This window comes from Zingiber officinale, chromosome 8A (genome assembly GCF_018446385.1).
Source record: "Zingiber officinale cultivar Zhangliang chromosome 8A, Zo_v1.1, whole genome shotgun sequence".
Taxonomy (NCBI): domain Eukaryota; kingdom Viridiplantae; phylum Streptophyta; class Magnoliopsida; order Zingiberales; family Zingiberaceae; genus Zingiber; species Zingiber officinale.
The window spans coordinates 5,711,569-5,729,485 of NC_056000.1; the positions used below are offsets into that span (position 1 = coordinate 5,711,569).

Below are 17,917 nucleotides of genomic sequence, written 5' to 3' on the forward strand. Positions count from 1 at the left end.
GCCGACGCAAAGCTACGCCCCTTCCCATGGTACCTGCAACAGTTCAAGTTATATAAATATATTAATTAATGAATTGAATGAGTATATTGATGATGAATATAATCTAATTAAAATTGCTTCTATACCCGTCGAGGATGTGAGAAATAATCCCTCCATGTTATTAGTTTTTTTTTATTATGTTTTATTATCTTGATAATTGGTTATTACTTGGTCTAGATCCTATTTTTATGGATCTCATCTAGATCCTACTTTTATGGATCTTGTGGTTCGTGCTCTTATCATTTGTGATGCTATATAAAGAGTTGTAGAGGCATGTAGAAGGCATCTCGTTGTAAGGTTTCCTTTCATAAGTGAAGTTCCTATTTGTCCTATTCTTCTTGTTTCTTCTTGTGTGCTGTGTGCTTTGAGTGTGTTGTCCTATTCGATTCTAGGCCAACATCTGGTATCAGAGCCTTGGTAGTATAAGACATCCAAGAATCTACGATTCCATAAAATGTCGAGCATCCCAGTAAAGGAGAACGGCGGAGTGTCATTTCCCTATCCGATGGTAAGTTCTCACAATTATACTGTGTGGGCAATAAAGACAGAGGCGATCCTTGATGCCCAGGGAGTCTGGGAGGCGGTGGAGCCAGCGGAAGGAGCCCAGGTGGATGCAAAGAAGGACAAAAAGGCACGTGCATACATCCTGCAGTGTGTCCCCGAAGACATCCTTCTCCAGATCGCAACAAAGAAGACGTCGAACGAAGTCTGGGACAGCCTCAAGACGAGGTACCTTGGTAGTGATCGGGTGAAGAAGGCACGTGTACAAACATTGAAGAGCGAGTTCGACGCTCTCCGGATGACAGAGACCGAAACGATTGATGAGTTTGCTGGCAAACTCAGCGCCCTAAGCAACAAGTTTTCCACCCTTGGTGCCACGCTTGAAGATTCCTCGTTGGTAAAAAATTTGCTCGATTCTGTCCCTGATAAATTCTTTCCTATTGTTGCTGGTATTGAGCAATTCTACGACCTTGAGTCTATTCCATTTGAGGAGGCTATAGGGCGACTGAAGGCGTACGAAGAACGAACGCTACGACTACGCAGCAACACCAACGGCACTGAAGGTGACTCCTATTAACCCATGCTGAATGGCAAATGCGACAGAAGGGGAGCAACGTGGACACTTCGTCAGGAGGAAAGGGGTGTGGGTCCAGCAGGCCTAGTCGTGGCAAATGGCGTGGACGTGGGCAAGGGCGCGGTCGTGGCCGTGGTACGCAACGCCAAGACAGTGCAAGAGGGACTAGCGGCAACAACAGTGGCACTCGAGACAAGAGACATATAAAATGTTTCAATTGCGAGAAAATGGGGCATTATGCGTCCGAATGCTACAACAAGCGGCGTGATGATGAGGCTCACCTCACTTGTGCCACCGATGAAGAGCCGACACTAATGATGACCGTGTCCCACGAGGAGTCTGACACTAGGCGTGAGCGGCAGGATACCATTCTGCTCAGTGAAGATAGGTTGCTACCGGAGATGTACCGCGACGTTAAGAAAGAAGATAAAGACGTCTGGTACCTTGACAACGGTGCAGCAACCACATGACTGGCCATCGCGAGAAGTTTCAAGAACTAGATGAAACCATCACCGGGAGGGTGAGATTTGGCGATGGATCAACCATTGAGATCATGGGCAAGGGGACGGTTGTGTTCGAATGCAAGAATGGCGATCGGAAGGCTCTCCACGAGGTATACTACATTCCGAAACTTTGTAGTAATATCATAAGTCTCGGTCAATTGACAGAAACTGGGAATGAAGTGCACATGGAGAAAGATATCATGAAGGTGATTGATAGGAGCGGGAAGCTCTTGATGCGGGTAAAGCGAACACAAAATCGCTTGTACAAGGTAACCTTGAAGACATGCAAGCAAGTCTGTCTCCTAGCAAGCCTAGAAGACCCAACCTGGTTATGGCACACAAGGCTCGGACATGTCAATTTTCACGATTTGAAACTGTTAGGGGAGAAGAAATTGGCAGTTGATGTGCCTCCATTGCCCCAGCCGAACAAGCTTTGCGAGGTATGTGTGGTCGCTAAACATGCAAGGTCACCATTCCCGCACCAAGCAAACTTTAGAGCGACAAAGCCGTTGGAACTTCTCCATGCTGATATTTGCGGGCCAATTTCACCAAGTACACTGGCTGGTAACAAATATTTCTTTTTGATTGTTGATGATTGTACAAGATGGATGTGGGTATTTGTATTGGCAGCAAAGAAAGATGTATTCCAAGCATTCAAGAAATTCAAGTCCGTGACGGAGAACACGATTGAATACAAGATCAAAACACTTCGGACAGACCGTGGCGGTGAGTTTCTATCCACAGAGTTCACTCGATTATGTGAAAATGAAGGGATCGAGCGGCACCTGACGACTCCCTACACACCCCAACAAAATGGCGTTGTAGAGCGCCGTAATCGCACTATGATGGCCATGGCAAGATCTCTCCTCAAGGGTACACATATGCCGGCAAGGTTCTGGGGAGAGGCAGTTAGGCATGCTGTCTATCTGTTAAATCGTCTCCCAACTAAGGCGCTAGGAGACCGTACCCCATTTGAAGCCTGGATGGGGAGAAAGCCACATCTCGCCCACTTGAGAGTGTTCGGTTGTGTTGCATACGTGAAAAATACAACCCCTCACCTGAAGAAACTTGACCACAGAAGTTCACCCATGGTATACTTGGGTGTCGAGGAAGGCTGCAAAGCTCATCGTCTATTTGATCCAAGGCATGGCAAGCTACAAGTAAGTAGAGATGTAGTATTTCAAGAAAATAGTGAATGGACATGGACTGCAGGTGCTAACCATGAAGAAAACTTACCGGAGTTTATGGTGGAGGATGCACTCGACACCGACGAGGTGATTGTTGTAACAGACATTGAGGCAGGAACAGAAGATGTCGCACCACCGGCAACAGCAGTGGTACCCATGACAAGAGCATCAAGTCCATCTACATCATCATCGAGCACCCATACAACTACCTCACCTGACTCTCATGAAGGGCCAGTTCGGTTTAGGTCCATTGCCGATATCTATGCCAACACTGAGGAAGTGGTTGGTATTGATGAAGAAGAGAATGAGGTAATGCTGTTGATGTCTGAAGAGCCGACCTGTTACCAAGAGGCTGCAACCGAGGCTTGCTGGTACGAAGCAATGGAGGAAGAACTGGAAACTATTAAGATGAACAAGACCTGGACCCTAACTGAGCTCCCATTAGGCCACAAACCTATTGGCCTAAAGTGGGTGTACAAACTGAAGAAAGATTCAGCTGGGAAAGTTGTTAAGTATAAAGCAAAATTAGTTGCTAAAGGCTATGTACAGAGACAAGGCATCAACTTTGAAGAGGTATTTGCACCGGTCGTTAGACTTGATACTATTCGAGTCATTCTTGCACTTGCAGGGAATCGAAGCTGGGAGGTACACCATCTAGATGTGAAGTCAGCATTCCTTAACGGAGAGTTAGAAGAAGAAATATACGTCTCTCAACCGGAAGGGTTTGAGGTACAAAATCAGAAACATAAGGTGTACAGGTTATTCAAGGCCCTCTATGGACTGCGGCAGGCTCCACGAGCTTGGAACATGCGGCTGAACAGGAGTCTGGTAGAGCTCGGCTTCAAAAAATGTATCCAAGAACATGCAGTATATACAAGAGGTGAAGGAGAAGCAAGTATACTTGTTGGAGTGTATGTCGACGATCTCATCGTGACAGGAGGTAGCACAGAGAAAATCAACAAGTTCAAACAACAAATGATGATAGAATTTGAGATGAGTGATTTGGGTCTTCTCTCCTACTACTTAGGAATTGAAGTGGAGCAACAGAAGAGCCGAATTTCACTTAGACAATCAGCTTATGCCAAGAAAATTCTATCTCAATTCAAGATGGCAGACTGCAATGCCACAAAGCATCCAATGGAACCCAAGACACAGTTGCATAAGGACTTGGAAGGGACTCCAGTTGATGCCACGGAGTACAGGCGCATTGTTGGTTGTCTGAGATATTTGCTTCACACACGGCCGGACCTGTCATATTCTGTTGGAATGGCGAGCAGATACATGGAGAGGCCTACAATCATGCATCACAGGGTGGTCAAACAGATTCTCAGGTATTTAAAAGGTACAATTTATTTTGGGCTTGTTTACATAAAGGGACCCCAGGAAATTGGTATATTCTGCTACTCGGACAGTGATTTAGCCGGCGATCTCGATGGAAGGAAAAGCACAAGTGGAATGACTTTCTATTTTAATGAAAGTTTGGTGTCCTGGAACTCACAGAAGCAGAAGACAGTGGCGCTTTCATCTTGTGAGGCAGAGTTCATGGCAGCCACAACTGCGGCCTGCCATGCTTTGTGGTTGAGGAGCCTTGCCAGTGAATTAACAGGTGTAAAGACAAAACTGGTAACTTTGTTTATTGACAACAAATCCGCCATAGCTCTCATGAAGAATCCGGTATTCCATGGTCGAAGCAAGCATATAGATACAAGGTTTCATTTTATCAGAGAATGCATTGAGAAGGGACAGATTGTGGTGGAGTTCGTTAATACCGGAGAACAGCGAGTCGATGCGTTAACTAAAGCATTGCCAGGAGTGAAGTTAGCTGCCATGCGACAACTACTCGGCGTCCGTGATCTACAATCATGTCAGGATTAGGGGGAGTAATGTGAGAAATAATCCCTCCATGTTATTAGTTTTTTTATTATGTTTTATTATCTTGATAATTGGTTATTACTTGGTCTAGATCCTATTTTTATGGATCTCATCTAGATCCTATTTTTATGGATCTTGTGGTTCGTGCTCTTATCATTTGTGATGTTATATAAAGAGTTGTAGAGGCATGTAGAAGGCATCTCATTGTAAGGTTTCCTTTCATAAGTGAAGTTCCTATTTGCCCTATTCTTCTTGTTTCTTCTTGTGTGTGCGCCTCGAGGTTGTGGAAGCAGGAGATGTCGCTGGTGTTCTTGAGGAAGGGCGAGAGTTTGTGGTCGAGTTCCAGTTCCACCCCCACGTGGCTGTAGCTTCACGGCATCTTCTCCAGAATCCGCCACAAGAGCGCCGACACCTGCTCGTTGAACACTAGCCCCGTCACCTTGGGCACCAAGTCGTGCACGTTGACCACCCGGATCGCCTTGATCCCCAGCTCCTTGTCGAACCGCTCCTTGAACCGAGCGTTTCCCACCCTCGGCCCGGCGAATGAGAAGACCGTCAGCGGGACCACCGCCTTCTCCCCCACCTTCGTTAACCCCATCTCCGCGATGTCGTACGCGTTCAGGACCGCCAGCGCGCTCCCCAAGCTGTGACCCATCACCGACACGCTCACCTCTTCGCCTTTCTCGCCGGCGTAAAGTTCAACCAGTTTTCGCACCTCCGACAGCACCTGCTCCTGGGCCGAGTACTTGCAGAACCGGCACGTCGTGTCCTTGTTCACGTACAGATCGGCGAAGCCTGACTCCACCTTGACGGACTCGTCCGGACAGGGGATCCCTCTCGCCTTCACCGGCTGTTGGGAGGTCTTCAGGTCCTCGATCCACTCAAACACCGTCACCGTTCCCCGCCACACCATGATGATGTCGCGTCGGTCGAGCCATGCCGTGGCCTCGTCGCCGGACACCGCGATGTAGCCGATCCAGTTGGCCTTCTGGCTCCAGGTCCTTTGGTGGAGCTTCGAGGAGCGGAAGAAATTGGGGAGCTCGATGTTGGAGGTCGCGTAGAGGTAGCGCGTCACGGAGTAGCCGTGGTCGGCCATGCCGAGGTTGGCGAAGAAGCTTGGCTGGGTGTACCTGCAGTTGCCGCAGAAACGGGAGTAGGGATCGTAGTAGAAGGAGTCGTTAAAAGAAGAATAGAAAGAAGATAAAATAAGAGAGTGATAATTAATTTTATTGTTTGTTGATATTTGTCCTTAAAATAATACAATCTTGGCATGACCGATCAATTAATCAATTAATAAATAATAGAATAATTTTAAAAATTATTCTGAGAATTATTCTAATAATTATAACAGAATTATTAGAATAATCCTAAAACTAATTTGATTTGATTTGATGATTTGATCCGGTCAATTCTGGTAATTCTCTTTTATTTCTTTTATCCCCCGACAAACTTAACGGGAGATCTTTGACGTTGAGTTTGCTTGCTAATTTGTTGAAACGTTGTCTGGATAATGACTTAGTAAAGATATCAACAATTTGATCCTCAGCAGAGATATAAGAGACGGATAATTGTTGAGTTGTCACACGTTCACAAACAAAATGAAAATCAATCTCCACATGTTTTGTACGAGCATGAAAGATTGGATTTGCTGTGAGATATGTTGCTCCAATATTGTCGCACCAAATTTTTGGTACAACATTTGATGTAAGATGAAGTTCAGAGAGAAGTGATTGAAGTTAAATAATTTCAGACGTTGTATTTGCTATAACTTTATATTCTGCCTCAGTACTTGAACGAGATACCGTAGGTTGCTTCTTCGAATTCCATGAGACAGAGCGTCTATCTTCAGGAGAACTTGCCCAATCCGCATCACTATAGGTATGTAAATCTCGAGACGATTGACGATATAAAAGAAGACCATGTAGAATAGTACCTTTGAGATAGCGAAGTATTCTTTTTACATTATCCCAATTTTGTTCAGTTGGAGCATGCATGAATTTACAAGCACGATTTACTGCAAAAGTAATATCAGGGCGCGTAATAGTGACATATTGTAAGGCTCCAACAAGGCTTCAATAAATCTGTGGATCAGACAGAGCAGGAGAGGATGAAGATGGAGAGTTGTTTATAGAAATTGGTGTAGAGACCGGACGTACTCCATCCATTTTGGCTCTTTGAAGAAGTCCAATAATGTATTTGCTATGAGAGAGAAGATAGTCATCCTCATGTGGAATAAGCTCAATACCAAGGAAAAAACGAGCAATGCCCAAATCTCGGGTAGGAAATTCTTGATTGAGAAGACCTAATAAAATTATGATGCCCTTGTGATCATTACCAGTTATCAGGATGTCATCCACATAAATAAGAAAAAATATCATAGACCCATCATTATATTTGTGAAATAGAGACGAGTCAGTCTTTGATCCAGAAAATCCTTGAGATTGTAACCAATTGGATAGTCGATGAAACCATGCACGAGAAGCTTGTCGAAGACCATATAAGGATTTCTTAAGTTGGCAAACATGAGATGGAAATTGTGGATGAATGAACCCAGGTGGTTGCTCCATAAATACAGTTTCCTCAAGATGACCATGGAGAAACGCATTTGAGATGTCCAATTGGCGTACAGGCCAATTGAAACTAACAGCTATCGATAATAATAGTCTGACAGATGTAATCTTGATGACTGGACTAAAAGTGTCATTGAAGTCAATACCTGGTTGCTGACTAAAACCTTTGGCTACAAGTCGAGGTTTGTATCGTTCAAGAAAGCCATCAGCTCGATACTTAAGATGGAATACCCATTTAGAGCCCACAACATTCATTGAGGAAGTGCGTGGAACTAGACTTCATGTTCCATTGCGAAGAAGTGCATCAAATTCTATAGTCATTGCACTACACCAATTTGGATCCTTGTTTGCTTGCGTAAAACAAGTTGGTTCAATAGATTTTGAAGAAACCACTAGAGCCCGTGGAAGAGGATATCGAGTCGCATTTGGTGGGCAATGTTCATAAATGTCACTAATGGGAAGCATGCGACGAGGAGCATTATCATCTGAATCACTTGTTGATGGTGATGAGGAAGTAGACTGACATGGTGATGTAGATGATGGACTTGCATTATCCGAGGATTTAGAACTAGAGAGCATATTATCTTCGACCGGCGAGGCTTCCAAGATTGGAGCAGCATCCTGAGGTGATTCTGATGGTATAGGGGAGTTATTAGAGAGCGGAGCAGGACCTAGGATGTCATCATTTCTGACAATATTATGTGGTATTAAGAAGGTGTCACCTGTATCTGGAGGAGAGATCGAAGAAGATATTGAAAAAGGGAATAGAGTCTCATCAAAAGTAACATGTCGTGAAATATAAATTCGGTCTGTTGGTATATGTAAGCAACGATAACCATGGTGCAAATTGCTATAACCAAGGAAAACACATTGTAGTGAACGAGAGTCAAGTTTGTGTTTAGAGTATGGGCGTAACCATGGATAACATGCACAACCAAAAATTTGAAGGAAAGTGTAATTATGAGTTTGATTATAAAGTGTTTCAAAAGGACATTTATGATTGAGCAATGGAGTAGGAAGTCGATTATGAGATATACAGTAGTGGTAACAGCTTCATTCCAAAATTTACGTGGAACTGATGCATGATAAAGAAGAGCTAAGGCAGTTTCGACTATGTGTCTATGTTTTCTCTCAGCAGAGCCATTTTGTTCTAGAGTATGAGGACAAGAGACTCGATGAACAATTCCACAAGAGACAAGATGACGATGGAGAGTTTGATATTCACCTCCCCAATCAGAATGAAAATAAAATATTTTACGATTAAAATATCGTTCAACTTGATTTTGAAATTTACATAATATATCCAATGAATTAGATTTTCTTTTCATAGAATAGAGCCAAGTATATTTATTAAAATGATCAATAAAGGTAACATAATATTGGAAACCTTGGTTAGATAAAACAGGTGCAGGGCCCAAACATCAGAATGAATTAATTCAAGTGGGAAATTAGAAACATAATCGGATGAATAGAAAGGTAGCTTATGACTTTTAGATTCCATGCAGACCCTACATGAATGAAATGGAGAGGAGGTAATGGAAGTAGGTAAACCATACGTATTGATGATTGACTGGACAATATGAAGAGAAGGATGACCAAGTCGAGCATGCCAAGCTGGTTTATTTGTGTGTTCACCAACAAAAGCTTTGATTGAAGAACTTTGAAGATAGTAGAGGCCATTTTTTATTCTCCCATAAAACACAATAGCATTTGTTTCTTTATCTTTTATAAGATAATGATTATGATGAAACTCAAAAATGACATTGTTATCAAGACAAAACTGACAGGTAGAAAGTAAATTTTTAGTGATAGATAAAACATGAAAGATATTACACATGTGAAAAGTTCGATTAGATAAATGAATATATGTGTTTCCAAGATTAGCAATTTGCAAACCTGAGCCATCGCCTACTTGAACCGTATCTGATCCATAATATGACATTATGTCTGTAAGGATATTATAATCCGATGTGACATGATGAGTTGCTCCAGTGTCAATATACCAATCAGTAGATGAAACTCTGGGATTTTACCGCAAGTAGGCACAGATGAGAGAGCTTTAGGATATGCTAGTGAAATAAACGGTTGTCTTGAGACTGTAGAACCACCAATGAAATTTGAGGCAAATCTTTGAGGGCATAGATTTCCAGGATGACTAATGATGTGACAAATTTGACATTTTACCCGAGAGTAAATCTTTGAGGCAAATCCACCGATCGATCCAAAGGGGTTCTGTTCGCGGGGACTCACCGGATCGATCGGTCGATCGATTGGGCATGATCCAATCGATCGGCTGATCGATCCAGATCTGCTGGATCGATCCACTGATCGATCCAAATCTGCTGGATCAATCGGCTGATCAATCCAGATCTGCTGGATCAATCGGTGGATTAATCCAGATCTTGGTTTTTGCCCAAAACCAAGTCCAAAGCCCCCTAAACCAACATCTAGTCAACCATGACTTGTTGGTACATAAGACCTAGCATCCGGTCACCCTTGACCAGCTAGGACTCTCTCACCAAGTGTCTGGTCAATCCCTTTGACCCACTTGGACTTTTCTCTTCTTGCCAAGTATCTGGTCAATCCCTCTGACCTACTTGGACTTTTCTTCCTCGTGCCAAGTATCCGGTCAATCCCTTTGACCTACTTAGACTCTCACCAGATGTCTGGTCAACCTTGACCCATCTGGATTTCTCCTGCCTGGCTTCACTCACCAGGACTTTCCCAATTGCCTAGCTTCACTCACTAGGTCTTTCACCTGGCTTCACTCACCAGGATTTTCCTCCTGCCTAGCTTCACTCACCAGGACTTTCACCTAGCTTCACTCACTAAGATTTTCCTCTTACCTAGCTTCACTCACTAGGACTTTCTTCTGTCTGGCTTCACTCACCAGGACTTCCTTCTGCCTGGCTTCACTCACCAGGACTTTCACCTAGCTTCACTCACTAGGATTTCCTTCTGCCTAACATCCCAGTTAGGACTTCTCAGCCAAGTATCCGGTTAACCTTGACCTACTTGTCTCTTCTTCAACCAACCTGATCAGACCCTGATCAGAGGAGAATTGCACCAAACAATATCCCCAAATGTACAACTGCATTGTCAAACATCGAAACCCAAACCAAGACTCAAGCTTGGTCAACCAGGTCAGCCTTGACCTGAGGGATATTGCACCAACAATCTCCCCCTTTTTGATGTTTGACAATACCACATTTAAGTTAGGCTAATCCCATAGCCTCAACCTCCTTCATGCCACTAGGTAATGAAGACCTAAGTTAAACCCTTCATTCTCCTCCTAAGAGGGAAAACTCCCTCTAGGTAATGAAGTCCTAACTTAAACCCTTCATTCTCCCCCTATTGACACACATCAACAAATGCCCTATCTTTGGGCACACATCAACAAATTCACATGTTGAACATTCTCCCCTTTGAGACTCTCCCCCTGAAGAGTTGCTCATCGTTGTTCACAACTTCACTCGTTGTGATCAACATGATAATGAAGGTCCCATAGCCTTCATTATCAACCCTACATTTGCCCATTAATGTAGTCAAATGCCCATCCTTGAGCATTTTTAACTTAACCACTTGAACAATGAGGATATCCACTCCCCATTAAAGTTCAAACGCTCAACCTTGAGCATGTTCTGAAAAGAAGGTTAACCAACCTTCCAAGGTTCATGAAAAATAGTTTTCATGTCTTTAAAGAGTCTCTCCCCCTAAAGACATGGTGGTAACTTCTGTCATTGCACCAACAATGACTTGGAATCCCTACACCTTTAGGAAATCCAAATTTAGAAGTTTTGAGATTCAAAAATTCAATATTGAAACCAACCTCAATCTAAACTTCAATTTAGTCTTCCTTAACCAATCCATCCTTGTTTTCAATATGAAAACACCCTTTTTATGTATACACATGTATTTTGAGGGGTTAGGAATGGTTACCTAGACTAAAATAGGTTCAATATGCTGAAAATAAGCTTTCCCAGTCAAAATCAGCATCTTCGATCGATTGGAGTTGGGTTCCAATCGATTGAACCCTGCTGAATCGATCCACTGATCGATTCAGTCTTCTTGGATCGATCGGCTGATCGATCCAGCGAGCTTTTGCTCGCTAGAATTACCTTCTGAATCGATCTACTGATCGATTCAGACACTCCAATCGATCCATGGATCGATCGGAGCTCTGATAGTTGCTGAATTTCAAATTCAGCCAACTTCAGAAACCCTTAGAAAATTCTACAAAAATCCAAAAATCATGAAATTTCGTGTAGACATTATTTAGGGCATACTTTATCATGGAAAAATAGTTTTCTATGAAAATACATCATATTTTCAAAGATTGATACAAGCTTGAAAACTTGCTAAAACTTTAGCGTTTTTCTTCAAGTTTGTGTCTAACTATTCAATGGTGCTTACTATCAAAAGATAGCCTTCACCAAGGTTTTCCAAAAGCCTTTTAAAATAATTTTCAAAACCAATATCCCATCACATTCCTTGGGCTTAATGCACATGACTTGTACATTAGCTTTCCCAATGATGGGAAAACACATAACTATGTGTTTTGATGAACCTAAAATTTAAAAGAATGCACTAAATCAACATCTTGAGTTTTATTCATCTTCCTAACATCTCACTTGTATCTAATGTGCACTAAAACACATACAAGTCATTTTATGTGTCTTTGTGAGATGTAAAATTTGATTTTGCCATAATCTAGGGATCATGCATATCTATCTGGGCATTTTGAGTGGTAAACATCCACCAAGGATGTTACTTGTTGATTCACTTGTTAAACAACTGCCACTTGTTAAACAAATGCCACTTGTTGAACTAATGCCATTTGTTCTTAATTTAAAGAAAATAAAATAATGCATGATAATGTTATGGCATACATCAAAAAGAAATAACGTTCAAAAGAAAGACTTCTATAACTACATGATGTATGTATGACATGACATGATATTTTTGTATTTTTCATAATAAAAGAATGAATGCAAAATACAAACCTAAATATGATGTCATGGCATATCATGGGCAAACAATCATGGCAAAATTTAGCATAAATAAAGTATACCTAGATTACCTATCTAAGTATCTTTAAACCTTAGCTAAACTTAAAAATTAACCTAGATCACCCTAAATGCTTCAGGAAAATGCCAAAACATAAATTGGCATTTCTAATTTTCTTGATTAACTTATGCTAATTGAAATCGAGCTTATTCCTCAAATGTTGGCATATTTCACAAGAGTACCATTTTAAATTAAGGCTTAGATTTGCCTTAAGTTACTAAGCAAATACCAAAATCCCAACTTGGCATTTCTTATGTCTTTCCTAAACAGTGCCATTTTAAAATAAGATCAAGACTTCTCAAATTTGGCACATTTTACTCTTTTCGAAGAATAAACAATAATCCTTTTCATTTTCAAAGGTTAATAATAACCTTGAAAATGCTCCTTGAGTGTCAATTTGTTCAAAGTTGGGTTAACTACCCTTCTTCTTAGAGTTGACACTCTCTAACTCATCTATGGGGTAGAGAAAATGCTCCTATGAACCCAACACCTATCGGTGCTCCTTGGATGCTCTAGGTATTTACTAGGGATAACTTCCCTAGATACCTTCCTAGTGACCTTGTTTGGCTTCTTGGAAACCTTGGTCACATTTTCTAGGTCAACTCTAGGGATAGTCTCCCTTGTGACCTTGTTTGTGACTTTCTTAGACTTCTTAGAAGCCTTAGTCACATTTATTGCAAAAATACTCTTAGGGATGACTTCCCTAGTATTCTTGACTTGACCACTAGACCTAGGGTTAGTTCCATAACTATATGGAACCTTATGGTACGAAATTTCATCCTTCTTAGCCTTAGGTTTGTATCCCAAACCTCTATGGCCATTGGATGACTTTGATACTCCTAGACCTAGATTTTTACCCTTAGACCCTTGTGTCATATTTGTGACTTTTCTAAGGGTCTTCTCTAATTTATCAAGTCTTGACCTCAAGACTTGATTTTTCTTCCATAATCCCTCAACTATAGATTTTTCACTAAAATCATGATTTTTCTTCTTCTTAGGTACATACCTAGAATCCTTAGGGTTCTTACCTAAGTTTCTATCTACCTTTCTAACCCTAGATTGAGAGGTTTTGGCATGATAAGCCACATGATTTTCCTTAACGCTATCATGCTTCCTATTTTCATGGTAAATAGCATTAAAATGATATAAATTTGACCTAGCATGCTTTTTACCATTTTGCAAGGAAATAGGCTCAATAAAAGATACCTCCTTTTTTACCTTTGAGGCTCCCCCTTGAGTTGAGCTTCCTCCATGAGCCTTAACCACCTTCTTCCCATTAGGGCATTGACTTCGGTAATGCCCCTTTTGATTGCAAGAGAATCACACAATGTGCTCCTTGCTCTTCTTTGTTCCGGGGATGGTCTCCTTGGACTTCTCCTTGCCCTTTAATGCCACTTGGCCCTTCTTCTTGGCCAATTTAGGGCATTTGCTCTTGTAATGCCCATGTTCCCTACATTCAAAGCATATAATATTATTTTTATTATTAATTGAAATGTTTATACCTCTTTGTGTAGGGATGACACTTTCTCCTTTGGATCCGGAGGTAGAAGCTTCCTCTTGATCCGAAGATGATATTCCTCCATTTGATTTTGCTTGACTTGTGGAGGTGGAAGCTTCTTCATCCTCTTCTTCTCTTGACCCGGATGTGGAGGATTCTTCTTGCTCTTGTTCCAGTGTCAATGAAGATTGCTCCCCCTCAATCCTAGAGGTGGAGGCTTCACCTTCTTCTTCATCTTCATCCTCTTGTACATGAAACAAGGAATATACTCCTTCCTTGCTCTTTTGATTGCTCTCCTTTGAGGATGAAGCTTCTTGGACCTCCTCTTCGGAGGTTGAGCATCTCTCAACCTCGGAGTCCTCCTCTTCTTGGTTTTGATCCATTGAGTCGCCCTCTTTGGATTCTCCTTGATTTGGTACAGTGGAGGGGATCTCATGAATCCTTGCCAATTTGCTCCAAAGCTCCTTGGCATCTTCAAACTCTCCAATTTGCTCCAGGATGTTGCTTGGCAATAAATTGACCAAAAGCTTGGTCACTTTGTCATTGGCCTCACATCTTTGGATTTGGTCTTGGCTCCACTTGCTCCTCTTGAGTACTTTGCCCTTGGAATTTGTGGGAGCTTCAAAACCTTCCATGAGAGCAAACCATTGCTCTATCTCCACCATTAAGAAGTTTTCGATCCTTGATTTCCAAAGATCGAAGCTTGTAGATGTGTATGGTGGAGGTACCCTCGTGTCGAATCCGAGTCCATCTCGGAATTCCATTTGAAGTTAAGATTCTTGTGATGAAGTCTTCGACTTGTAGAATTGCTCCAACTTCTTCACCCTCTAGCTTTGCTTGTTTTGTTTGCCCCTTCCGGCGATGATTCCGGTGAAGAGCGGCTTTGCTCTGATACCACTTGTTGGGACCGAAAAGTAGCTAGAGGGGGGTGAATAGATCTTCGCGTGCTCTTCGTCGGCGTTGCTCGTTTCTTCAGAGATATGCAGCGGAAATATAAGAAACAAAAGCATACAACGCTAACAAGGATGGTTTACTTGGTATCCACCTCACAAGAGGTGACTAGTCCAAGGATCCACACCTACTCATGCACCCTCCACTATGAATAACACTCCTTTATGGTAACTACCAAAGGCGGAGAAGCCCTACAACACTCTCAATACAAGAAGAAAGGGAAATACAAGATAAGCAAAAGCTTACAAGATGTACAATAAAAACCATAACCCTAACTTCTTCTTCTTGTTTTTGATCCGCCTCTTGACTTGGAAGAGCCTCCAAGAATCTTCAAGAACTGGCGATCTGGAGCTTGGAGAGAGCTATGGAGTTGCTGGAGAGTATCTAGAGTGAATCGTGTAAGCGATGCCGAAGGAAATGAACGCCTGCGGCTTAAATCGACGCTAACGGTCGAATCCCGATCGATTGGAATGCTCACAATCGATCGGGGAGGCTTTGGATCGATCCACACGGATCGATCCAGAGCGCCTCTGTGCTCTGGAGAAATGCCTGGATCAATCCACGGATCGATCCAGCGCTTATCGCGCGAAGCAGCAGCGTCCCAATTGATCCACTGATCGATTGGGACCTCTGGATCGATCCACCGATCGATCCAGAGGGGTTCTGTTCGCGGGGGCTCACCGGATCGATCGGCCGATCAATTGGGCATGATCCAATCGATCGGCTGATCGATCCAGATCTGCTGGATCGATCCACTGATCGATCCAAATCTGCTGGATCAATCGGCTAATCAATCCAGATCTGCTAGATCAATCGGTGGATCAATCCAGATCTTGGTTTTTGCCCAAAACCAAGTCCAAAGTCCCCTAAACCAACATCTGGTCAACCATGACTTGTTGGTACATAAGACCTAGCATCCGGTCACCCTTGACCAGCTAGGACTCTCTCACCAAGTGTCTGGTCAATCCCTTTGACCCACTTGGACTTTTCTCTTCTTGCCAAGTATCCGGTCAATCCCTCTGACCTACTTGGACTTTTCTTCCTCATGCCAAGTATCCGGTCAATCCCTTTGACCTACTTGGACTCTCACCAGATGTCTGGTCAACCTTGACCCATTTGGATTTCTCCTGCCTGGCTTCACTCACCAGGACTTTCCCAATTGCCTAGCTTCACTCACTAGGTCTTTCACCTGGCTTCACTCACCAGGATTTTCCTCCTGCCTAGCTTCACTCACAAGGACTTTCACCTAGCTTCACTCACTAGGATTTTCCTCCTGTCTAGCTTCACTCACTAGGACTTTCTTCTGTCTGGCTTCACTCACCAGGACTTCCTTCTGCCTGGCTTCACTCACCAGGACTTCCTTCTGCCTGGCTTCACTCACCAGGACTTTCACCTAGCTTCACTCACTAGGATTTCCTTCTGCCTAACATCCCAGTTAGGACTTCTCAGTCAAGTATCCGGTTAACCTTGACCTACTTGGCTCTTCTTCAACCAACCTGATCAGACCCTGATCAGAGGAGAATTGCACCAAACAATATCCCCAAATGTACAACTGCATTGTCAAACATCGAAACCCAAACCAAGACTCAAGCTTGGTCAACCAGGTCAGCCTTGACCTGAGGGATATTGCACCAACAATAGAGAGACTGGATCGCCGGAAAGGGGGCCTTTCACCTGGAGAAACTCCCCTTGGAGAAAATAGAAGCCTTGGCTGGAGCAACCACTTGTTGTCGACGTCGAGGTTTGGTCGGCGTTTGGTGGACAGCGGCGGTAGCACAAAAGGAGAAGCCCTTTTGTCGTCTTGTTGTGCGGTTTCAAAAAAAAAAAAAGAAACTCCTCTTTTGTCTTGGGCGGCGACAGAAAAAGGAAGGGAAGAGGATTTGTGAGGGAGAATTAAGAGAAAGAGAAGGAACGAAGGATCATGACTCTGATACCATGTTAAAAGAAGAATAGAAAGAAGATAAAATAGGAGAGTAATAATTAATCTTATTATTTGTTGATACTTGCCCTTAAGACAATACAATATATAGGGTTTAAATAATTACTCGGTCAATTAACCAATTAATAAATAACAGAATAATTCTAAAAATTATTCTGAGAATTATTCTAATAATTATAACAGAATTATTAAAATAATCTTAAAACTAATTTGATTTGATTTGATGATTTGATCCGGTCAATTCTGGTAATTCTCTTTTATTTCTTTTAGTTATAACAGACCTGGACGAACTCTCTGTAGCAGATCAGCTCCGATCGCAGGAGAGGATCCACTAGGTCGAGCAGGCCGACCCAGTCACCGGAACCGTGGATCTCACGCCACCGATCGATGAGTTGCCCATCGACGTTGACCACCGGAGCTTTCTCATAAAACCCCTGTTCCTTCTCGATAATCGAGGACCTGGACTCTCCCTTCATCGCCGCCGATATTTGGAATCGTGCCGTGGAAGCCCTCGACGTAGGTGCCGGCGAGGGTCGGACCTGGACGAGAGGCTGGTTTAGGATGGGCCTGAGAGGCCAGGCGGCGAGCATAAGGAAGCATGGAGGAAGATTGGCTTGTGCGGTCGCCGCCATGGATTGAAAATTGGCTGATGATCGTAGGAGGAAGAACATTCATGGGCTTTTATAGAGGGAAGTGTGGTTAGCTTAGCTTAGCTAGCTAGAGTTGCAACTGGGCTCAAAACTGTCAGCCAGATTATTATGTCATGTGGGAAGCATGATAGTTGAGTTACGAGAGCACTAGCAATTTCCATGCCCCGACGACACAAAAACTTCCAAATTATATAAATCATAATAAAAGCACGTCAAATTGTGAAGCGTATACAAAAGAACACTAATTTAGGGACAAAATTTTGGAACAAAAATAATTCGTCCCAAAATTGGGATAAATTTAGCGACAAAAATAAATATCGACCCAAATTTCCAACGAAATTTGCAACAAAAATATTTCGTTTCAAGTTGGCAACAGAAAATATTTCGTTGCTAAATTTGTCCCCAAATTTGGGACGAATAACAGATTCGTCCCAAATTTAGGGACGAATAACAGATTCGTCCCAAATTTAGGGACGAATCCTGGATTCGTTCCCAAATTTAGGGACGAATCCTGGATTCGTCCCCAAATCTGGGACGAATCTTGGATTCATCCCCAAATCTGGGAC

At 42.7% G+C, this 17,917-nt stretch overlaps 1 protein-coding gene across 1 annotated transcript; it reads right to left on the bottom strand.

The window, feature by feature from the left end:
* Positions 1 to 4,970: 4,970 nt before the first annotated feature.
* LOC122009829 (phospholipase A1-Igamma1, chloroplastic-like) lies at positions 4,971 to 17,333 on the bottom strand. Its single transcript, XM_042566136.1, has 2 exons — positions 16,983 to 17,333; positions 4,971 to 5,856 (listed from the first exon to the last, which is right to left on the bottom strand). Exons 1-2 carry the CDS (start codon positions 17,331 to 17,333, stop codon positions 5,047 to 5,049), a joined length of 1,161 nt encoding a protein of 386 aa, XP_042422070.1. The 3' UTR covers positions 4,971 to 5,046.
* Between the last annotated feature and the right edge of the window lie 584 nt (positions 17,334 to 17,917).

What these genes read in the sequence shown, in the direction of transcription:
- LOC122009829 (XM_042566136.1), bottom strand. Translation starts at nt 17,333, where the DNA reads ATGGCGGCGACCGCACAAGCCAATCTTCCTCCATGCTTCCTTATGCTC. An exon ending in GCTACAGAGAGTTCGTCCAG is followed by an intron (nt 5,857 to 16,982) that starts GTCTGTTATAAC and finishes TATTCTTCTTTT; the next exon opens with AACGACTCCTTCTACTACGA.